General features: G+C 45.9%; 1 protein-coding gene across 1 annotated transcript in view; it reads right to left on the bottom strand.

Moving 5' to 3' along the window:
• Positions 1-16,964, bottom strand: part of MTARC2 (mitochondrial amidoxime reducing component 2) — a 32,321-nt gene that overhangs the window by 2,336 nt on the left and 13,021 nt on the right. The window contains exons 5-7 of the mRNA XM_032872962.1: positions 10,207-10,268; positions 10,037-10,108; positions 8,181-8,311 (exon numbers count right to left, since the gene is read on the bottom strand). Of these exons, the coding sequence (XP_032728853.1) occupies positions 8,185-8,311; positions 10,037-10,108; positions 10,207-10,268 (261 nt within the window). The 3' untranslated portion in view covers positions 8,181-8,184. The remainder of the gene's footprint in view (positions 1-8,180; positions 8,312-10,036; positions 10,109-10,206; positions 10,269-16,964) is intronic.

Raw genomic sequence — 16,964 nt, 5'->3', positions numbered from 1 at the left:
AAGACATAAAAAGAAGAACGGACTTCATTAGCAAGGAACGCACTGTTGAGGCAAGCCTGCCCTCCTGAGAACGGTCTGCTAGTCGGCTTCCTACTTTCTCACCAGAAAGCTCCATGTTGCCTGGTCAAAGGGTACATTCTAGGGGAACGGGAACCGCAGTCAGGTCAGGTAGGAAGTCTTGGTTTACTGGCTTGAAGCCTTAACTGAGTGAAGACACTTTTCTTGTTAGCAATTCCTCCCTCTGGACCAGACTCTCAGCTAAACAGAGTTGTGCTCAAAATCGAAGGCACTGGTGTCAGTCTCAGCTCTGCTGTGTGGGGCTCGCAGCTTCTTCTGATCCTCTGTGTGGCATTCCCAGGTCCTGCTGCTTCTGCTTTATCGCTGTGAAATTCACAGGTTACGACTCAAGGTCTGCATTCCCTAAGTCTGTTCTCTGTTCCTTTTCTCCTTTCATTGTAGTCTTCGGAGATCATGTGCTTGGTGGCTAGTGGTTAGGATCAGACATTTAAAGTTTCAAAGGATACAGGGGCACCTGGGTGGCTTAGTCGGTTAAGCGCCTGCCTTCAGCTCAGGTCACGATCCTGGGGTCCCGGGATCGAGCCCCGCATCAGGTGTCCTGCTCAGCAGGGACTCTGCTTCTCCCTCTCCCTCTGCTCCTCCCCCACTTTCCCTCTCTCACTCTCTCTCAAATAAAAATCTAAAAAAAAGAAAGAAATAGAAAAAGGTTTTGAGAGGATACAAAGCAGTAGGAAGATTATTATAATCACTATAAGCAGGATAATCCCCAGTATCTGGAGTTCACTTTGAAGCCTTGGTGCCCAAGACCCAAACCAATCAAGTCAAATTGATCAAAGACAGACCTCTCCAAGGAAGGGGTCATCCTTTAGGCCAAGTGGCTTGCTCAGTGATCTTAGGTAAGTGAGTTTTAGTTTCCCCAGAAGTGTCAATCCAGGTACAGCAAATGGTGTTGGCCACAGCACAAATACCTCCTTGCTCAGCTCAAAGGTAATCAAAAGGGGTCCTATTATCAAGAACTACTCTGGCAGAGACTCTGCGGATCTGCCCTGAGCAGCTACTGCTTCAGCAGCAGCTTCTGTAATCATTATAAGAATTCAGAAATTAGCCCCATTTTTTTTTTTAGAGACAGAAAGTGTGGTTGTCTGTGTGCATGAACCCAGGGTTTGGTGGGGGGCGGAGGGAGAGAATCCCAAGCAGGCTCCACGCTCAGCACAGAGCCGGACACAGGGCTCAATCTCACAACGCAGAGATCATGACCTGAGCTGAAATCAAAAATCGGATGCTTAACTGACCGAGCCGCCCAGGCGCCCCGAAAATTAGCCTCATCAACATTTATTCCTAACTAGGGAAATAGGGAATCTGTCAAAAGGAGTGAATCCCCACACTGGTAGGTCCCTTTTAATTCAACAAGGTACATTTAGCCTTGGCAATGGCCTGCAACATAGAACGAGTGTGTTGTCTTTCCAAGCTAAGACCAGAGTAAAGGAAAGGAAAAGAAGGAGAAGGAGAAGGATTTTATGTACATAGTATAAAGTCTTGATTTGGTCCTGGGTGGAAGCAGCTGACAGCAAGTCCATGATTTCTTTTCCTCCTCAATTTAATTTCTAGGTCTTCACAGTCTGCATAGGACCAGGTGTCACGGACAGCCCTTCTCCTGCTTTGTGATGTGTACCCAGACTTAACACCTTCTAGATTTGCAGCAGTGTCCGTGGTCAGGAGCACCAGGAAACGTCTCTTTTGATGGGCCCTGAATGGCTGTCTTCCTCTGATAACACTTCCAGGATACCTAGTCACCAGGCTCTATGCTGTGACCACCAGGATTCTTCGAACTGGGATCTGGGAAGTGTCTTCAACCTCATGACAATCAGAAGAAGGTTGTTTCGGGGCACCTGGGTGGCTCAATGGGTTAATCCTCTGCCTTCGGCTCAGGTCATGATCTCAGGGTCCTGGGATGGAGCCCCATATCGGGCTCTCTGCTCAGCGGGGAGTCTGCTCCCCACCCCCTGCCTGCCTTTCTGCCTACTTGTGATCTCTGTCAAATAAATAAATAAAATCTTTATTTAAAAAAAAAGAAGAAGGTTGTTTCATTCTCTGCCGCTAGAATTCTAAAAATTTTGCAAGGTTATTGTTAAGGCTCATATGGTCTGTCTAGTGACATGGTGCTTGATCATGGGAAATCATGAAGGGAGACCCCAAGTGGGAAACACACTCTTTAACAGGTTCTTTGCTACTATGGGGGCATCAGCCTTGCAGTAGGGAAAGGCTTCAGCCCATCGGGAAAGTAGGCTACAATCACAGGAACATACTGAGAACCGGTACTAACCGCCATTGAATGAATTCCAGATGTAGGTGATCGAAGGGTCTAGGGAGAGGGAGGTCTGAGGCCTCTGGGCATAAAAACAGTTTTGTTTTGTTTTGTCTCGGGATTATGCACCTGACACGTCAGGCGTTGCTGGTAGACTGTTTCAGCGATCTTACAAACGTCTCTCTGCCCATGTCTGTTCGTAACTTGAGTCATCTTAAGTGTACCGTGGTGCGTGAAAGAAGGCAAAACCTGAAAAATGGGGTTTGCCAGGGAGAACCAGGTGGCTTTCCTGGGATTCCTATAACCCCGGCAGTTCAGGACTTTTTCACCCACCTGCGTTCTTTTAAGTCAGGGGCAGACTGTGTCCACGGTGGGAGGACATCCATATGGCAAAGGCCTGGCAACGAGCAGCCTTTTTTTTTTCTCAGAAGAATGGACTTAATCCACTTGCCACAATTTTACAATTCAACAAAAAGAAGGCTTGGTATTACCCCTTATCTGACAATGCTTCTCATGTAATTTGATATACCAAATAAGCCTAATGAGTTGAACAAATCTTTTGGAATGTTCAAGGTCAAAAAGGGTTAACAGACCAAAAGTGCAGGAAAAACAAAAACAAAAAAACCCACTTTGTCTTTTTAATAGAGAAACCCAAATTACAATTTTCACCAGCTTACTTTTGATATTAAAACTTATTTTTAATTCTATTCATTTTAATCTTAGCCAGCTCGACCACACATTAAAATTCCTTTTCAAGAATTCTTTTCCACAAACCTTCTACAACTTTATTATTCCTTTTTAAAGATTTGATTTATTTACTTGAGAGAGAGAGAGAGTATGAGCAGGGGGGAGGCAGTGGGAGAGGGAGAAGCAGACACCCCACTGAGCAGGGAGCCCAAGGTGAGGCTCGATGCCAGGACCCTGGGATCATGATCTGAGCCGAAGGCAGATGCTTAACTGACTGAGCCACCCAGGTGCCCGAAGTCAGGAATTTTCTGATGGGCACCAATGAGATGGCCACCGGGGCCTTCTCCATCCCCCAAAGGAAGATGGCGTAATCTGCATGGTAAGACGCCCCCCCTCTCCTTCCCTAAGGGAAGGTGATCCTGCCTGGAACAATCCTTTTCTTTTGCTGACAACCTTCTTGCCCACCCTTATTTCTAGAAAAACCTCGTACAACTCCTCAAAGCTCCCCGCTGCTGGCTGGCTGGTTTGCTGCCAGATTCAGGAACTGCTAACTAGAGCCAGTTATATCTTCAAATTTATTTGAATTTTGTGTTTTAACAGCTCCCAACAATGATGTATAGATTAACCAAGAAAACTGTGAGAACTTAGGCAGAGTCAGTCATTCTCCCGAGCTATTATTTTTTTCTTAGAAGGGGGCACCTGGATGGCTCAGCCAGTTGGGTATCTAACTCCTGATCTTGGCTCCGGTCTTGATCTCAGTGAGCTCAAACCCCACACAGGGCTCCACACTGGGTGTGCAGTCTACATATATACGTACGTGTGTGTGTGTGCGTGTGTGTGCGTGTGTGTGCGTGTGTGTGCGTGTGTGTGTGCATGTGTGTGCATGTGTGTGCGCGTGCATGCGTGTGCGTGTGTGTGGAGCATATATATAAATTGTAAGAGATAGGAAATACTTATTTGCTAGTAAACTCAAGTAGAATAAAAGTTTTACATTTAATATTGATAACTCTAAAGATGTTGTAAGGCCTCTTTAGCCAGAGCAGCCCCACCTCGGTCCAACAGCCATTTTGTTGTTTATGCAGTAGAACTTAAACTGACCCTGCCGCCCCCCAGGGGAACTTGCTTAAAAGCAAGTCCAGGAAACCAGTCCCAGGTAACAAAGCCCAAATACAAGGGTGGGTCAGGCCAGGTGGAGACATCCAACCAGTGGGGGCGCATACTGTCTCCCTAGCTACCAAGGAGTGTGGGCCCCGCCCTTTGGGCGCCTTTTGGGCCCCAATTCTGGCCAAGGTGATAGGCTGGTTCAAATATCTACTAGGGTGAATTGTAATTCAATTGGTCACTTATGTGTGACCTAGCATGACTGTGCAGCTCTCTCTGTGTGTTACAATCTCATTGGCCACTTGTGTGTGGCCAGGCCCAGCCACATGGCCTTTGCCTTTAAAGGCTGGTCTGTGGGGCAGGGAGGGGTCGCCCTCTCTGTAAGAAGCGGCCCCGACTGGTCTGTTTGACGGTCGGTTTGATTCTTGATGCTTGGCACGAAATAAAGCTTTGCTTGACCTTCGCTTTGTATCAGTCTCGTTCCTTTGACCATGGACCCATTATTGGGGGACCCAACAATGTGTCTATTTTAATTAAACCAACAAACTTTTTTCTAAGATTTTATATATTTACTTGAAAGAGAGTGAGGGAGAGAGAGCACGCGCACAAGCTGGGGAAGGGAGAAAGGGAGAGGGAGAAGCGGACTCCCTGCTCCACGCCAGATTCAATCCAGGACTCCGGGATCAAGACCTGAGAAGGCAGATGCTTAACCGACTGAGCCACCCAGACGCCCTAAATCAACGAACTTAAATTAGCTTTAACACAAAACATTTCCTCAGATCTCATGAAGCTGGAAAACATTTGGGTTAATTTCTATCTTTTCCAGAGTTCTAGAATGTCCAAGCCTTACAAATGCTTGTCTTCCGGGGCGCCTGGGTGGCTCAGTGGGTTAAGCCTCTGCCTTTGGCTCAGGTCATGATCCCAGAGTCCTGGGATCAAGCCCCGCATCAGGCTCTCTGCTCAGCAGGGAGCCTGCTTCCCCCACTCTCTCTGCCTGTCTCTCTGCCTATAAATAAATAAAATCTTAAAAAAGAAATTAGAAAAAAAAAATTAAAAAAAAAAAAACCCACAAATGCTTGTCTTCCAACCAACTAAACAGAGCTCTTTCACGAATTACTTTTAGCAATACCATCCAGAGTGAGAAAAATGCCTCACACTTCTAACAAACACATAAACACACAGATGTGAAAACCTTATAGTTACTCGTGTTGCTGGAGAAGATTTTGAAGACTTACATTTGTCTCTGGAATGAAGGAGACTTGCAGGCAGGCGGCTGGGCACAAATGCCCTTAACAGTAGTTCATATTTTTAAAAGCCTCTTTTCCTTTTTTCCCTTAGTCTCAGATACTGGATCGTGAGCTGTATTTAAACTTCAAAGACATGATAAGATGCACAACTAAGGGACACGTTTTGTTTCCTAAGGCCAATCAAGCCTTTGCGGACAGATAAGGGAAGTTGGGGGTTTGGTAAAGGAACAGGTGAGTTGTGAATTGCCTCTAGAGCTGACTTCTGTTTTGCAAAAGATCTGTCAGCTAAGGACAGTAGTTCTACATTCTTCAAAAAATTTAGATTCTGGGTTGATCCACCCGTCCAAAGGTATTACCCTCAATTTGCTTCTTTCCCTCCTGGTATATGGTTCAAATTTTAAATGTTTCTCTTTTTTTTTTTTTTTAAAGATTTTATTTATTTATTTTATCTTAGAGCGAGAATGCATGAGCAGGGGCGGGGAGGTGGGCCACTGTGGAGACACAGAGGGAAAGAGAATCTCAAGTAGACTCTGAGCTCAGCACAGAGCCCGTAGAGGGCCTCCATTCCGGGACCCAGGGATCGTGACCTGAGCCAAAATTAACAGTCAGACACTCAACCAACTGAGCCACCCAGGCACCCCCGATTTTAAATATTTTTGGCAATACTGAATAACCTCCCCTTGGGCATAAGACAGGTCCTCAACGAGGGTGCAAAGGATATTAACGTCCTCAAGGCTGGTGTCACTCCCGAAGACAGCCAGAAGAACAAGCCAGAAGAATGAACCAATAACCTGTGAGTTCCAGGCAGGCAGAAAGCCAAGCCCAGTTATGCAAAATGAGACAAGCAAAAGCAACAGCTCCCTCTGGGAAAGAAAGAATCCATAAGTAATGCATTTGGATTTGGAAAGGAAGGGACAACATGGACTTCTATTTTTCTCTCTCAACTGGGTACTACAGCCAGAGAATTGCAAGAGTTGATTCTGGTAAGAATGTTTACCTTTTGCTGGTTTCCACCAGTTTTCCCAGGAGCCACTCTGCAATGGTGACAACAAAAATCATGGCTAATATTTACTGAGCATTTTCTGTGTTGGTTGTAGAGGCTGTTCTTAGGCAACAGGCTTGAGCTATGGAAGCTTGGGCAAGACAAAATGGCCCACAGTGACCAGAGAGCTGAGCGCAAACAGGCTCATTAATCCACAGGCCCTACCTAATCAGTGGGCTACTTACAACCAGGGAGAGTTCTAATATTACCAAAAATGGGAAAATTCCCCAAGTCTCCATAAGCCCCTCACTCTGCCCTATAACTATAGCCCCTCACCACCGCCTCCTAACAGACAGTCTCTCTTCTCTGTGCTGCCCACTGCTCCCCAGCAGTGTAGTCAATAAACCACCTCCTTTCCTCTGCCCTGGGTGAATTCTTTCTTCGCCCATGCTTCCCGCCCCCACCGAATCGGGACACCTCACATTTCTCTGGCAATGCGGCAACTTTATCTAAATTAATCCTCAAAATAACTACGATGACTGTTTTGTTGAGTACTGCCGTATTTCTACTTTGTAGAGAGGGTACTAGGCTGAGAGGTTAAATAACTCAACCAAGTTAGGAAAAGGATCTGCTAGGATTGGGGCCCATGTCCCGGGTGCTGGATCTAGGCAGTCTGGACTGGTATCCCATGCTGTCCTCAAGGCTGCTCAAGCGAGAAGGTGAAGAAAGAAAGTCAGGCCAGGGTTAGAAAGGACAGTCAAGAATTTGACATGAGGTGACTTTCGGAACTGGGTTATAGATTTTATGAAAAGAGTTGCTTAAGGGTCGCCTGGGTGGCTCAGTGGTTAAGTGTCTGCCTTCAGCTCATGTTATGATCCCAAGGTTTTGGGATCGAGCCCCGCATTGGGCTCCCTGCTCAGTGGGAAGCCTGCTTCTTCCCCTCCCACCCCCCTGCTTGTGTTCCCTCTCTCGCTGCGTCTCTCTCTGTCAAATAAATAAATAAAATCTTAAAAAAAAAAAAAAGAGTTGCTTAAAAATCTCAGTTTGAAGTCTTCCAAATGATTTTATTTCTATAATTTGGGAGGTGGGCATTATGCTCCAAGTGTCACGTTGCATTTGGCCGATGAAATCAGGTAAGAGCATTATTTTCTACCTTGTGATTCAGAATCCAGGCACCCTGATGCACTAATATTTTGCAAACTTTAAATCACATTTTAAAAATAAATTTTATAAAAAGTATTTAACGTTTTCCTCAAGTTGATTTTGCATAACTTAAACATTTCCCCTCACTTTTCTTTTTTTTTTTTTTTTAAGATTTATTTATTTGACAGACAAAGATCACAAGTAGGCAGAGAGGCAGGCAGAGAGAGAGGAGGAAGCAGGCTCCCTGCTGAGCAGAGAGCCCAATGTGGGGCTCAATCCCAGGACCCTGACATCATGACCTGAGCCACAGGCAGAGGCTTAACCCACTGAGCCACCCAGGCGCCCCTCCCCTCACCTTTCTATCAGAGATAGGAAAAAATCAACCTGGAACTCGAGACCTGCTCACCTTCATTTCCTAATTCCTTCATGATCTGAGAACATCTCCCTGTCTTTTGCTGGGGCCCCTGCATCAGCATTTTATAACCCAACGGGAAGTGGGAGAGCCGCCTGGGCGAAATAAATCAGATCGTGGAGGGAAGAAAAATAAAAGCCATTTTCTAACTTCAAAGAGCAGAACACAAACCACTCTTTCTCCCAAGAGTTAAAGCAGCAAAACGTAAAAACATCTCAACACAAGAAAATGTGGCCCTGGCCTCGAGGCAATGCATTACAGCGGCAAAGCTGGCCCTTCACCTACCATGTCACTGAACCAGCTGGTACACAGGATCACCGACTTTCAGGCTGCCAATTTTCTCCACTGAATAATAGACCCCAAAAAGTGGGGACGAATTGTATATCGCCTTCTCGGAAGGATCACACAGGCGGTAGCTGAAAGAAGCAAAAATTCATCATCAGGTACAAAAAGGAAGTCAGAATCTAAGTGCTCTCGAGAGAATTCAAGGGGCGCCTGGGTGGCTCAGTGGGTTAAGCCTCTGCCTTCAGCTCAGGTCATGATCTCAGGGTCCTGGGATCAAGCCCTGCATCGGGCTTTCTGCTCAGTGGGGAGCCTGCTCCCTACTCCCCCATCTCTGTGTCAAATAAATAAATGAATAAAATCTTTAAAATTTTTCAAAAAAAGGGGATTCAAGTTTTCATTCCCAGATGACCTATACATAAGTAGCAAGCCTCTTCCGCAACGTGGACAGAGAAGTCTGTGGACCAGGAGCCTGTTTCCCTAGAAGCATCCTGAGGGCCTATACAATTTTTCCATGGTTTTAGTTTGTAAAAACTTTAAGTGTTATTCAAAATAAGTGGTATGTTTAAAAAAAATAGTAAGTGGTATGTTCTCATGTGCATCTCGGACTTCACAACTCCCGGAAACAAATGCCCACACAGTCTCGAAATGGAACTGCCTGCACTCGCCAAGTTCTTTTTTCTTTAATCAGTTAATTGATTTATTTGGGGGCAGGAGAGAAGCAGGCTCCCTGCTGAGTGCAGAGCCCAATGCGGGACTTGATCCCAGGACCCTGAGATGGCGACCCGAGCTGAAATAGAGTCAGATGCTTAACTCACTGAGCCACTCAGGCGCCCTCCAAACCTTCTGTTCAATGATTGTAAATAATACGCTTCCCCCCACCCCAGGTTTATCAGCCCAAAGCTGAGGCTCTTTGGTGAACAAAAATAAAGATACAGATGCAACAGGCATGAAGCAGGACGACTGACGAAGTTAATCTTTTTTTAAAAGCCCTGTCTAAACAGAAAAAAATTAACTTCACCTCAGCTCAAAAATCAAAAAACAAAACACAATTGCATATCCGAAGGCTTCAAGAAATAACCTCGGGGCGCCTGGGTGGCTCAGTGGGTTAAAGCCTCTGCCTTCGGCTCAGGTCATGATCTTAGGGTCCTGGGATCGAGCCCCGCATCAGGCTCTGCTCAGCAAGCAGCCTGCTCTCCTTCCTCTCTCTCTCTGCCTGCCTCTCTGCCTACTTGTGATCTTTCTCTGTCGAATAAACAAGTAAAATCTTAAAAAAAAAAAAAAAAAAAAGAAAAGAAAAAGAAAGAAAGAAAGAAATAACCTCTTCTCTAACTCAAAACCACTGGAGACCAATAACAATAGAATTATCTCCCAAAAATGTTGACTTCGTGTTAAAAACACATTCTCTATTGATAATTAAAGTCAGCTAATAAGAAAACACAACACCCGGGCCCAAAAGGTGGTCCCAGATAAACTCTGACAACTCGTTCCATTTCTGCTTTTCTCATATTTCATTATACAACTTCAATTAGCCTCATAATCCTTGATGTTGCATCTAATAAAGAGATCCGAGGTACAATAAAAATAACTACAGCATTTGGGGTCTTCATTTGGACATGCCCACGTGACGTATTGAAAATTGACATGAGAGATCTGAAAATTTCCAAACACAGCATTAGACAATGAAAAATCTGTCAAAAGCACTCGAAGATCCATCCACAAAAAAAGAGGAAGCAATTAACCCACACACATGCCAACCAGAAGGCAGAGGGAAAGGTGCTCGGGAGGGGCACCTACCCCCACAGGTAGCTCTGGGATGGGGATAATATTAAAAACACAGTGGACACACGGCTGTTTACCTCTTCAGGGTTTCCAGTGGCTCCTTCCTGTCTATCACTCCAGTATCTGGGTCTACAGTGGTCAAAATGCACCTGTTATTCAAGAACCAACGATTAGGCGGTGGTTAGGAACCATCGAACGGGCCACCTCCCCCCACCCCCCAAAAGGCTGACTCTCACAGAATCCTTACCTGGGGCAAGACAAAACCTTTTTCATTTCTACGTTGCCAATCAGGAGTTCATCCCAAGTATCCTAGGAGGAAAGAAGTTACCTTTTGAATCAAGGCTTCATTCATCTCTAAAGCAGTTTACTCTTCAGCTAGTCCTAACTATGAAGCTAGCAGAGGAAAGCAGAGACAGTCACCCAGAAGCATCTCCCAAAGGGACCAAAGGGAGACGGCACATGGGCGAGGCCAGGATCCAGCCACTCTTGACGCAGTGTCTCCAAAACCCATGTCCCGTCAGCACATCAAGAACAGACTTCCTCTGCGGGGCCGTTTGTCGTGAGAATCATACATTACCTACGAGGCCAATTTACTGACATATAATGAGAAACGCACAGCTTGCAAGACAAGCCCACTTTGTCCTTAGAGCTAAGTTACAGTGGAAGCCAAGTTCAAATCTGATAGTTCTTTGTTGAATGTCTTCACCCACGGGAAGTCAGGTATGAGATAGACACATTCAACAATCACTCCCAGCTCCACAGAGAGGCAGCCTGGGGCAGGGGGCGGGGGGAGTGACCTCGCGTGCCAGAGCCACTGAACCTGATCTCAACTCAAGTGAGGTTTGGAGGCCGAGGGTCTAAGGGGTTTGAGGAGTAGTCAGTCCCCAAGAGAGGAAATGAGACATCTACTCCTCTCACGTGGTCCTGGACTCCCCCCTCCCACCACCACTTCGGGGACAGGAGAGGGAGGCAGGATTGCGGGGGGAAGGAGGGGAGACACTAACACATCATGTTTTCCCTTCCACCTCGATGACCAGCCCCACTTCTCTTCCAGGGGTGCCCGAACCCCCAGGGCCTACAGCAGTGACTTAACAAACACAGGAAAGGTACTCCCGTTCCTAACCGCTCCGGAGCAGGCGCATAGCCACAGTAAAGGTCTCTGTGGATGCCCGGGGTTCCCAGCCACAACTTAGGAAAACACTGCTCTTTCCAAACAGCCAGTTGACAGACAAACCACGTTGTCCTTGCAAAAGGCAAGGACCCCCATGTAACAAGTGGGATTTCTGTATCCCAGCCAGAACTTATTACAAGCTTTGTGCAAACGGGAAAAATATGCAAGATAACCAGAGCAGGTGGCTCAGCTGGCGGAATGTAACTGGGATCCCGCAAGGGGAAGCGACAGGTCGGCCACCTGCAGCCCTGGCCTGGGGCCGGCAGAAAAGGCTGATGCATTTTGCCACACGAGGGCGCCGCGGCCACAGGAATGTGAGCCCATCAGCGCCCCGCAGCTCTCCAACTCCCTTCCTTTCATGGTCTTTGCACAAATGATGATGAATTTCATACTTCAAAGCCACAGATCTGTGAAAATGCTGCCTTGTGACTGTGGCATGAAGCAGGAAAGTCTGAAAAGTTCAATTAGGTGTCCTTGCTTAACAACACAGATTTATTCTGTACACAAGTTTGTTTCTCTAAACTGGGTACTGCCGTTCTCTGGGCAGCACCCAGTTTAGAGAAACAAATTGTCTGCATACATAGAAATTGTCTCAAGCTCCCCAAATGGCAGCTCTAATGACCTCCGAAAATATTAATCACTTTATATAATAATGTCACTCACCCTAATCTGATCACAGTTGGCATTTTGGTGCAGAGTGTTATTGGCAGCAAAAAAAAACCCCAAAAAACAATAAAAAACCACTACATGAATATGAATTACGTTTAAATGTAATTATTAATTCAGTTATTAGAGGAAAATAATAAAATACCTTAAGTTATTAAAAGTTCATTTGAATTAAGAAAGCACGAAATTAAATTTTCCATTAGGTTTATTAGACACACGTGAAGTTCCAGAGCCTTCCCTAAACCCAGGAAACAGCTGGAAGAGCTGACTGCTCCCCCTGCTGGCCAGCAGCCGCTCTGCAGTCGGGCAAAATCCAGGCCCCCAAGACCTACATTTACCGTGATGGGATAAAACCACGCAGTTTTTGAGGAGCAGGAAGAAAGCAAAGCAACAAGAAAGGAGACAGCATTGTACACAATGGGCTCAACTCTACGGAATCAGCCTGAGAAATTACGATGAATTTACCATTTATATTGGCAAACATTACATTAAGATTACGTTGTTTCACGTGACAAGGAGCATCCAAAGACAGACATGAATTAAGAATCTGGGGCAATTATTGTGGAGCACACAGCACAGTGCAGACGAGGGTGTCTGCTTCGTTGAGACAGTCACTAGAGTCCAGAGAGGCAACAAATTAAATGGATGACAGGAGATTCCCCCCCACCACCGTCCCCTTCTCTCTCGCTCTCTGTACACACACACACACACACACACACACCCCAAGCCATGTTGGGATAAACTGAGGGGATGAACAGGTAAATAAACAAGTTTGTTGCTTAGCAATCCTTTGCTATTTTTCTGGTTTGGTATCAATGATGCCATAAGATTCCAGTGAGTGTAAGAAGCCATGAACTAGGGCTGGTAACTACATGTGGCCCATACAGAGAGGGATTACTGTTCAAGCAGCAGAAAGGAGGATGTGAGTCTTTATTTATCGACTGAATAAGGTTCAAGATGTTGCTAAGTGAAGAAAGCACATCTATATATACACGATATGTAGGATAAGGCTGTTCATGTAAAAAAAAATAAAAAACCAACGACCAGTACATGCAACTCTGTGTATATATTTAGAGCAATATATTTGGAAGGCTCCTCAAGTTTAAACAGTATTTTTATAATAATTTTATTTTTTGGTTTTCCTTTTTTGTGTATCTTTTTTTTTTTAATCAGAAGCATATCATCTCGGTGTACCTGGGTAGCTTGGTTGGTTGGGCAGCTACCTTCGGCTCGGGTTATGGTCCCGGAGTCTCAGGATGGAGTCCTGCATCGGGCTCCCAGCTCCGTGAGGAATCTCCTTCTCCCTCTGACCTTCTCCCCTCTCATGTTCTCTCTCTCTCTCTCAAATAAATAATAAAATCTTTCAAAAAAAAAAAAAAAGAAGAAGAAGAAGCAGCATATCATGTCAACAACACATTTTTAAGATCATCTTGGTCTAGGAAATTTCTCAGATGCTTTCCAACAGCAAACACATGGTGTGTTTCCAACACCAATTCTGCAATTCCCTGACACCAGGAGAGGTCCTGTGATTTAACCCGGTTCTGACGCTAACCAGCCAGAGTTCCTGAACACAGACCCCTTGGGTTAAGGGCTTGCACCCACAGACTTTCCCTCGCTCCTCACTTCAGATGCCAAGGGTACAGCCCTCCCACACTTCTGGTAGACCAGCTATAAATCGAGGATTCCCAGGACCCCTCCGCAGGCTGGGTATTTTGCCAGGAGAGCTCACAGAACTCAGGAAATTACTATTACCAGTTCATTATAAAGGATACAACTCAGGGGCAGTCAGGTGGAAGAGATGCAGGGGAAAGGTATGGGGGAAGGAGCACAGAGCTGCCAAACCACGGTCCCAGCTCCCCCTCCTCCATGTCTTCACCAACCCGGGAGCTCTCCAAAACCAGATGTTTAAGAGGGGTTTCTTGGGGGGTTTTTTGTTTTGTTTTTTTAAAAGATTTTATTTATTTATTTGACAGAGATCACAAGTAGACATAGAGGCAAGCAGAGAGAGGAAGGGAAGCAGGCTCCCCACTGACCAGAGAGCCCAATGAGGGGCTTGATCCCAGGACCCTGGAATCATGACCTGAGCTGAAGGCAGAGGCATTAACCCACTGAGCCACCCAGGCGCCCCCGTTTAAGGGTTTTTAGTGGAGGTTTTATTACCGGAAGATCACATCACTGTCTACTTGCAACTGAACTCAACCTCCAGCCCCTCTCCCCTCCCTGGAGCCCGGGGAGTGGGGCTAAAAGTTCCAAACTTCCCGTCAAGGCACGGTCTTGCTGGTGACCTACCTCCAACCTGAAACTACTTACCCCACCCCACCCCCAACCACTGGCCTCATCAGCATAACTCAGGCTATGAAAGGAGCCTGTTATTAATAATAAAAGGTGTCCCTATCGCTCCTGTCACTCAGGAAACTCCAAGGGTTTTTGGAGCTGTTTTAAGGGACAAACACCTAATATGTATTTCCCATGACACCACACAGTTCAACTATCTCAGACCAAAAACTTTTTCTGTTTTTAAGATATACATGCAAAATTCCAAAATTTAAATGCGCTCCCTTTCTAGAAACCCGTGGCATTCTTCCCAAGGACACACACATACCCTGTGCTAGGTGTTCCTTTCTCCAGGCTCCCACCAGTGAGGTTACGTCCCTCAACCCTCTGGCTACTGAGCCCTTGGTCCTGTTCATCCTGGGACGCTTGTAGGCAGACACAGTGAATTCATTTCTGTAAGTTCAGCACCCAGAAAACTCTCAATAAACATCTGTTGCAAGCGTGAGTGTTCTAGAACCTTGCTGATACACCGCAATTAAGTTTCCTTAACCGAAGTAAAACTCTACCTGAGGCCAAACTTCCCTCACAGATCAACTAACGCAAGATTCCTTATATTAAGAATTACCAATTTACAGGAGACAGGACTTTGCACTTATCAGACTGAGGAAAGATTATGGGCATCAATGCTGTCCGGGGTCGGAGAGGAAGGGCGCGCTTCTGCTCAACTCATGGGAACACAAATTGGTACAAGGTTTCTGCAAATCCATTTGACAACACGAAAGGCCCTTAAAATTCTGACTTTGCATTTCTTAAGAATAAGTTGAGAAATGTAGATAAAGACTGTTTTACAAAGCTGTTCATTATTTATGTAAGGGAAAATGGAAAACAGCCTACACGCTCAATTATAAGGGAATGGCTAAGTAAGTAAAGGCACAGCTCAAAGGTGGACAAATACGGACCATAAAAACTATGCTAAGGAAGCATCTCTACAGACAGAGCTGTGTGCCATCTACCATTAAGTGAAAATGGGGGAATTCAATACTACCTGTACAACATCACATAAATAATACTGGAAACACAATACAATGTTACCACAGGCTACTTTTTGATGGTAGGATAGGGAAGGAGTTTTATTCCTTCAAGTTTTCCTTCACACAGAAGAAGTGGTACTTTAAAAAAATTACTTTTGGGGCACCTGGGTGGCTCAGTGGGTTAAAGTCTCTGCCTTCAGCTTGGGTCATGATCCCAGGGTCTTGGGATTGAGCCCCCGCATCGGGCTCTCTGCTCAGCGGGGAGCCTGCTTCCTCCTCTCTCTCTGCCTACTTGTGATCTCTGTCTGTCAAGTAAATAAATAAAATCTTTAAAAAAAATTACTTTTAGTGGTGCCTAGGTGGCTCAGTTGGTTAAGCATTTGCCTTTGGCTCAGGTCAGGATCTCAGCCCCCTGGGGTGGAGTCTCCCACCGGGTTCCCCGATCAACAGGGAATCTACTTCTCCCTCTGCCTCTCCCCTGAGCCCCAGCCACCGCCGGCTTGTGCGCTCTCTCTCTCTGTCTCTTGCTCTCTCGCTCTCTCTCTCTCTTAAATAAATAAAATCTTTTCTTAAAAATTACTTTTATAATAAAAAATGAACTATCTGAAAGGTTCTTGAATTGAATCATTAAAAAGCTTGCCATATCCCTGAGCCCTGGTCCCAGATTCTCTCTTGAGTCTCTCTCTTGCTTCTGTGCTAACAGCACTGTGTGGAGACGCTGTATACTTCCTCTGTAAAGCCTAAGTCTCCTCCCATTACACAGTGGCTGGTGTATGTTCCTACAGAATCACAGGAGACTTGTTTCTGTAAACCTAAGTGCATAATAAATGTGCCAGGAGGAATTGGGTGTTTGGGGAAAATCAGGCAGAAGGGAAGGACAGAAACCTTGGGCTTTCTGCAAAGCTGCTTCCGGTCCCTGGAGGCCACCTGCGGTGAAGAACTCCAGGATCAGGCTACAAAAAGGGTAAAAAGAGACCTTGAACCATTTCTCCCATTTCTCCATCTCTGATGTGTATTCACGGAGCTGAGGTGGCTGAATTTCTCCCGGGCTACTCACAGGGAAGTTGGAGCCACGAGGAATCTGGAGCCTCGTGAACAGAGATCCCAGGCTCCCCTGGGCGTCAGCTCCTGACTGAGATGCGAAGGGGTCCCACACCCACCAAAGCCAGAGTCTGGGAGAAGCAGCCGTCAAGTCAGTTCCCAAAGGCAGCAGTCTGGGTTGCTCTGGGCTGCTCTCTGGTACCCTTGGCTGAGAATCGCAGTCCTCCAGAAGACAATGAGAGAGCTGGGGGTGGGGTGGGGGGTTTCCCCACACAGGACTCCTATCTCTGCTACTCTTCCATCAAGATTTCAACATCTTTATCTGATGTGCTAATCCCTAGGGCAGCTTTGGAAAGCAAAAGGCCACTCTTCCAGGACGTGAGAAAAAGGAACGCACCTGCACCACTGGTGGGAAAGCAAACGGGTGCAGCCACCGTGGAAAGCAATATGGAGATCCCTTTAAAAATTCAAATAGAATTACCATATGATCCCCTAATCACACTCCTGTGTATCGACCCAAAGAATACGAAAACACTAATTCAAGAAGACATAAGTACCCCGTGTTGGTTGCCGCATGATTTACGATAGCCAAGATATGGAAGCCGCCCAAATGCCCATCCACAAATGGGAAAGAGGACAGAGAAGACGTGGTACACGTCCACACGGGCTACCACTCAGTCATAAAAAAGAATGAGATCTTGCCATTTGCCACACCATGGATAGACCTACAGGGTATTATGCTAAGCGAGGTAAGTCAAACAGAGAAAGACAAATACATACGATTTTACTTACATGTGGAATCTAAAAAACAAAATAAGTGAA

This window comes from Lontra canadensis, unplaced genomic scaffold (genome assembly GCF_010015895.1).
Source record: "Lontra canadensis isolate GAN:19392208 unplaced genomic scaffold, GSC_riverotter_1.0 scaffold46, whole genome shotgun sequence".
Classification (NCBI taxonomy): Eukaryota; Metazoa; Chordata; class Mammalia; order Carnivora; family Mustelidae; genus Lontra; species Lontra canadensis.
The sequence above is the reverse complement of the archived record's forward strand: the minus strand, read 5'-3'. Positions and strand labels throughout refer to the sequence as shown.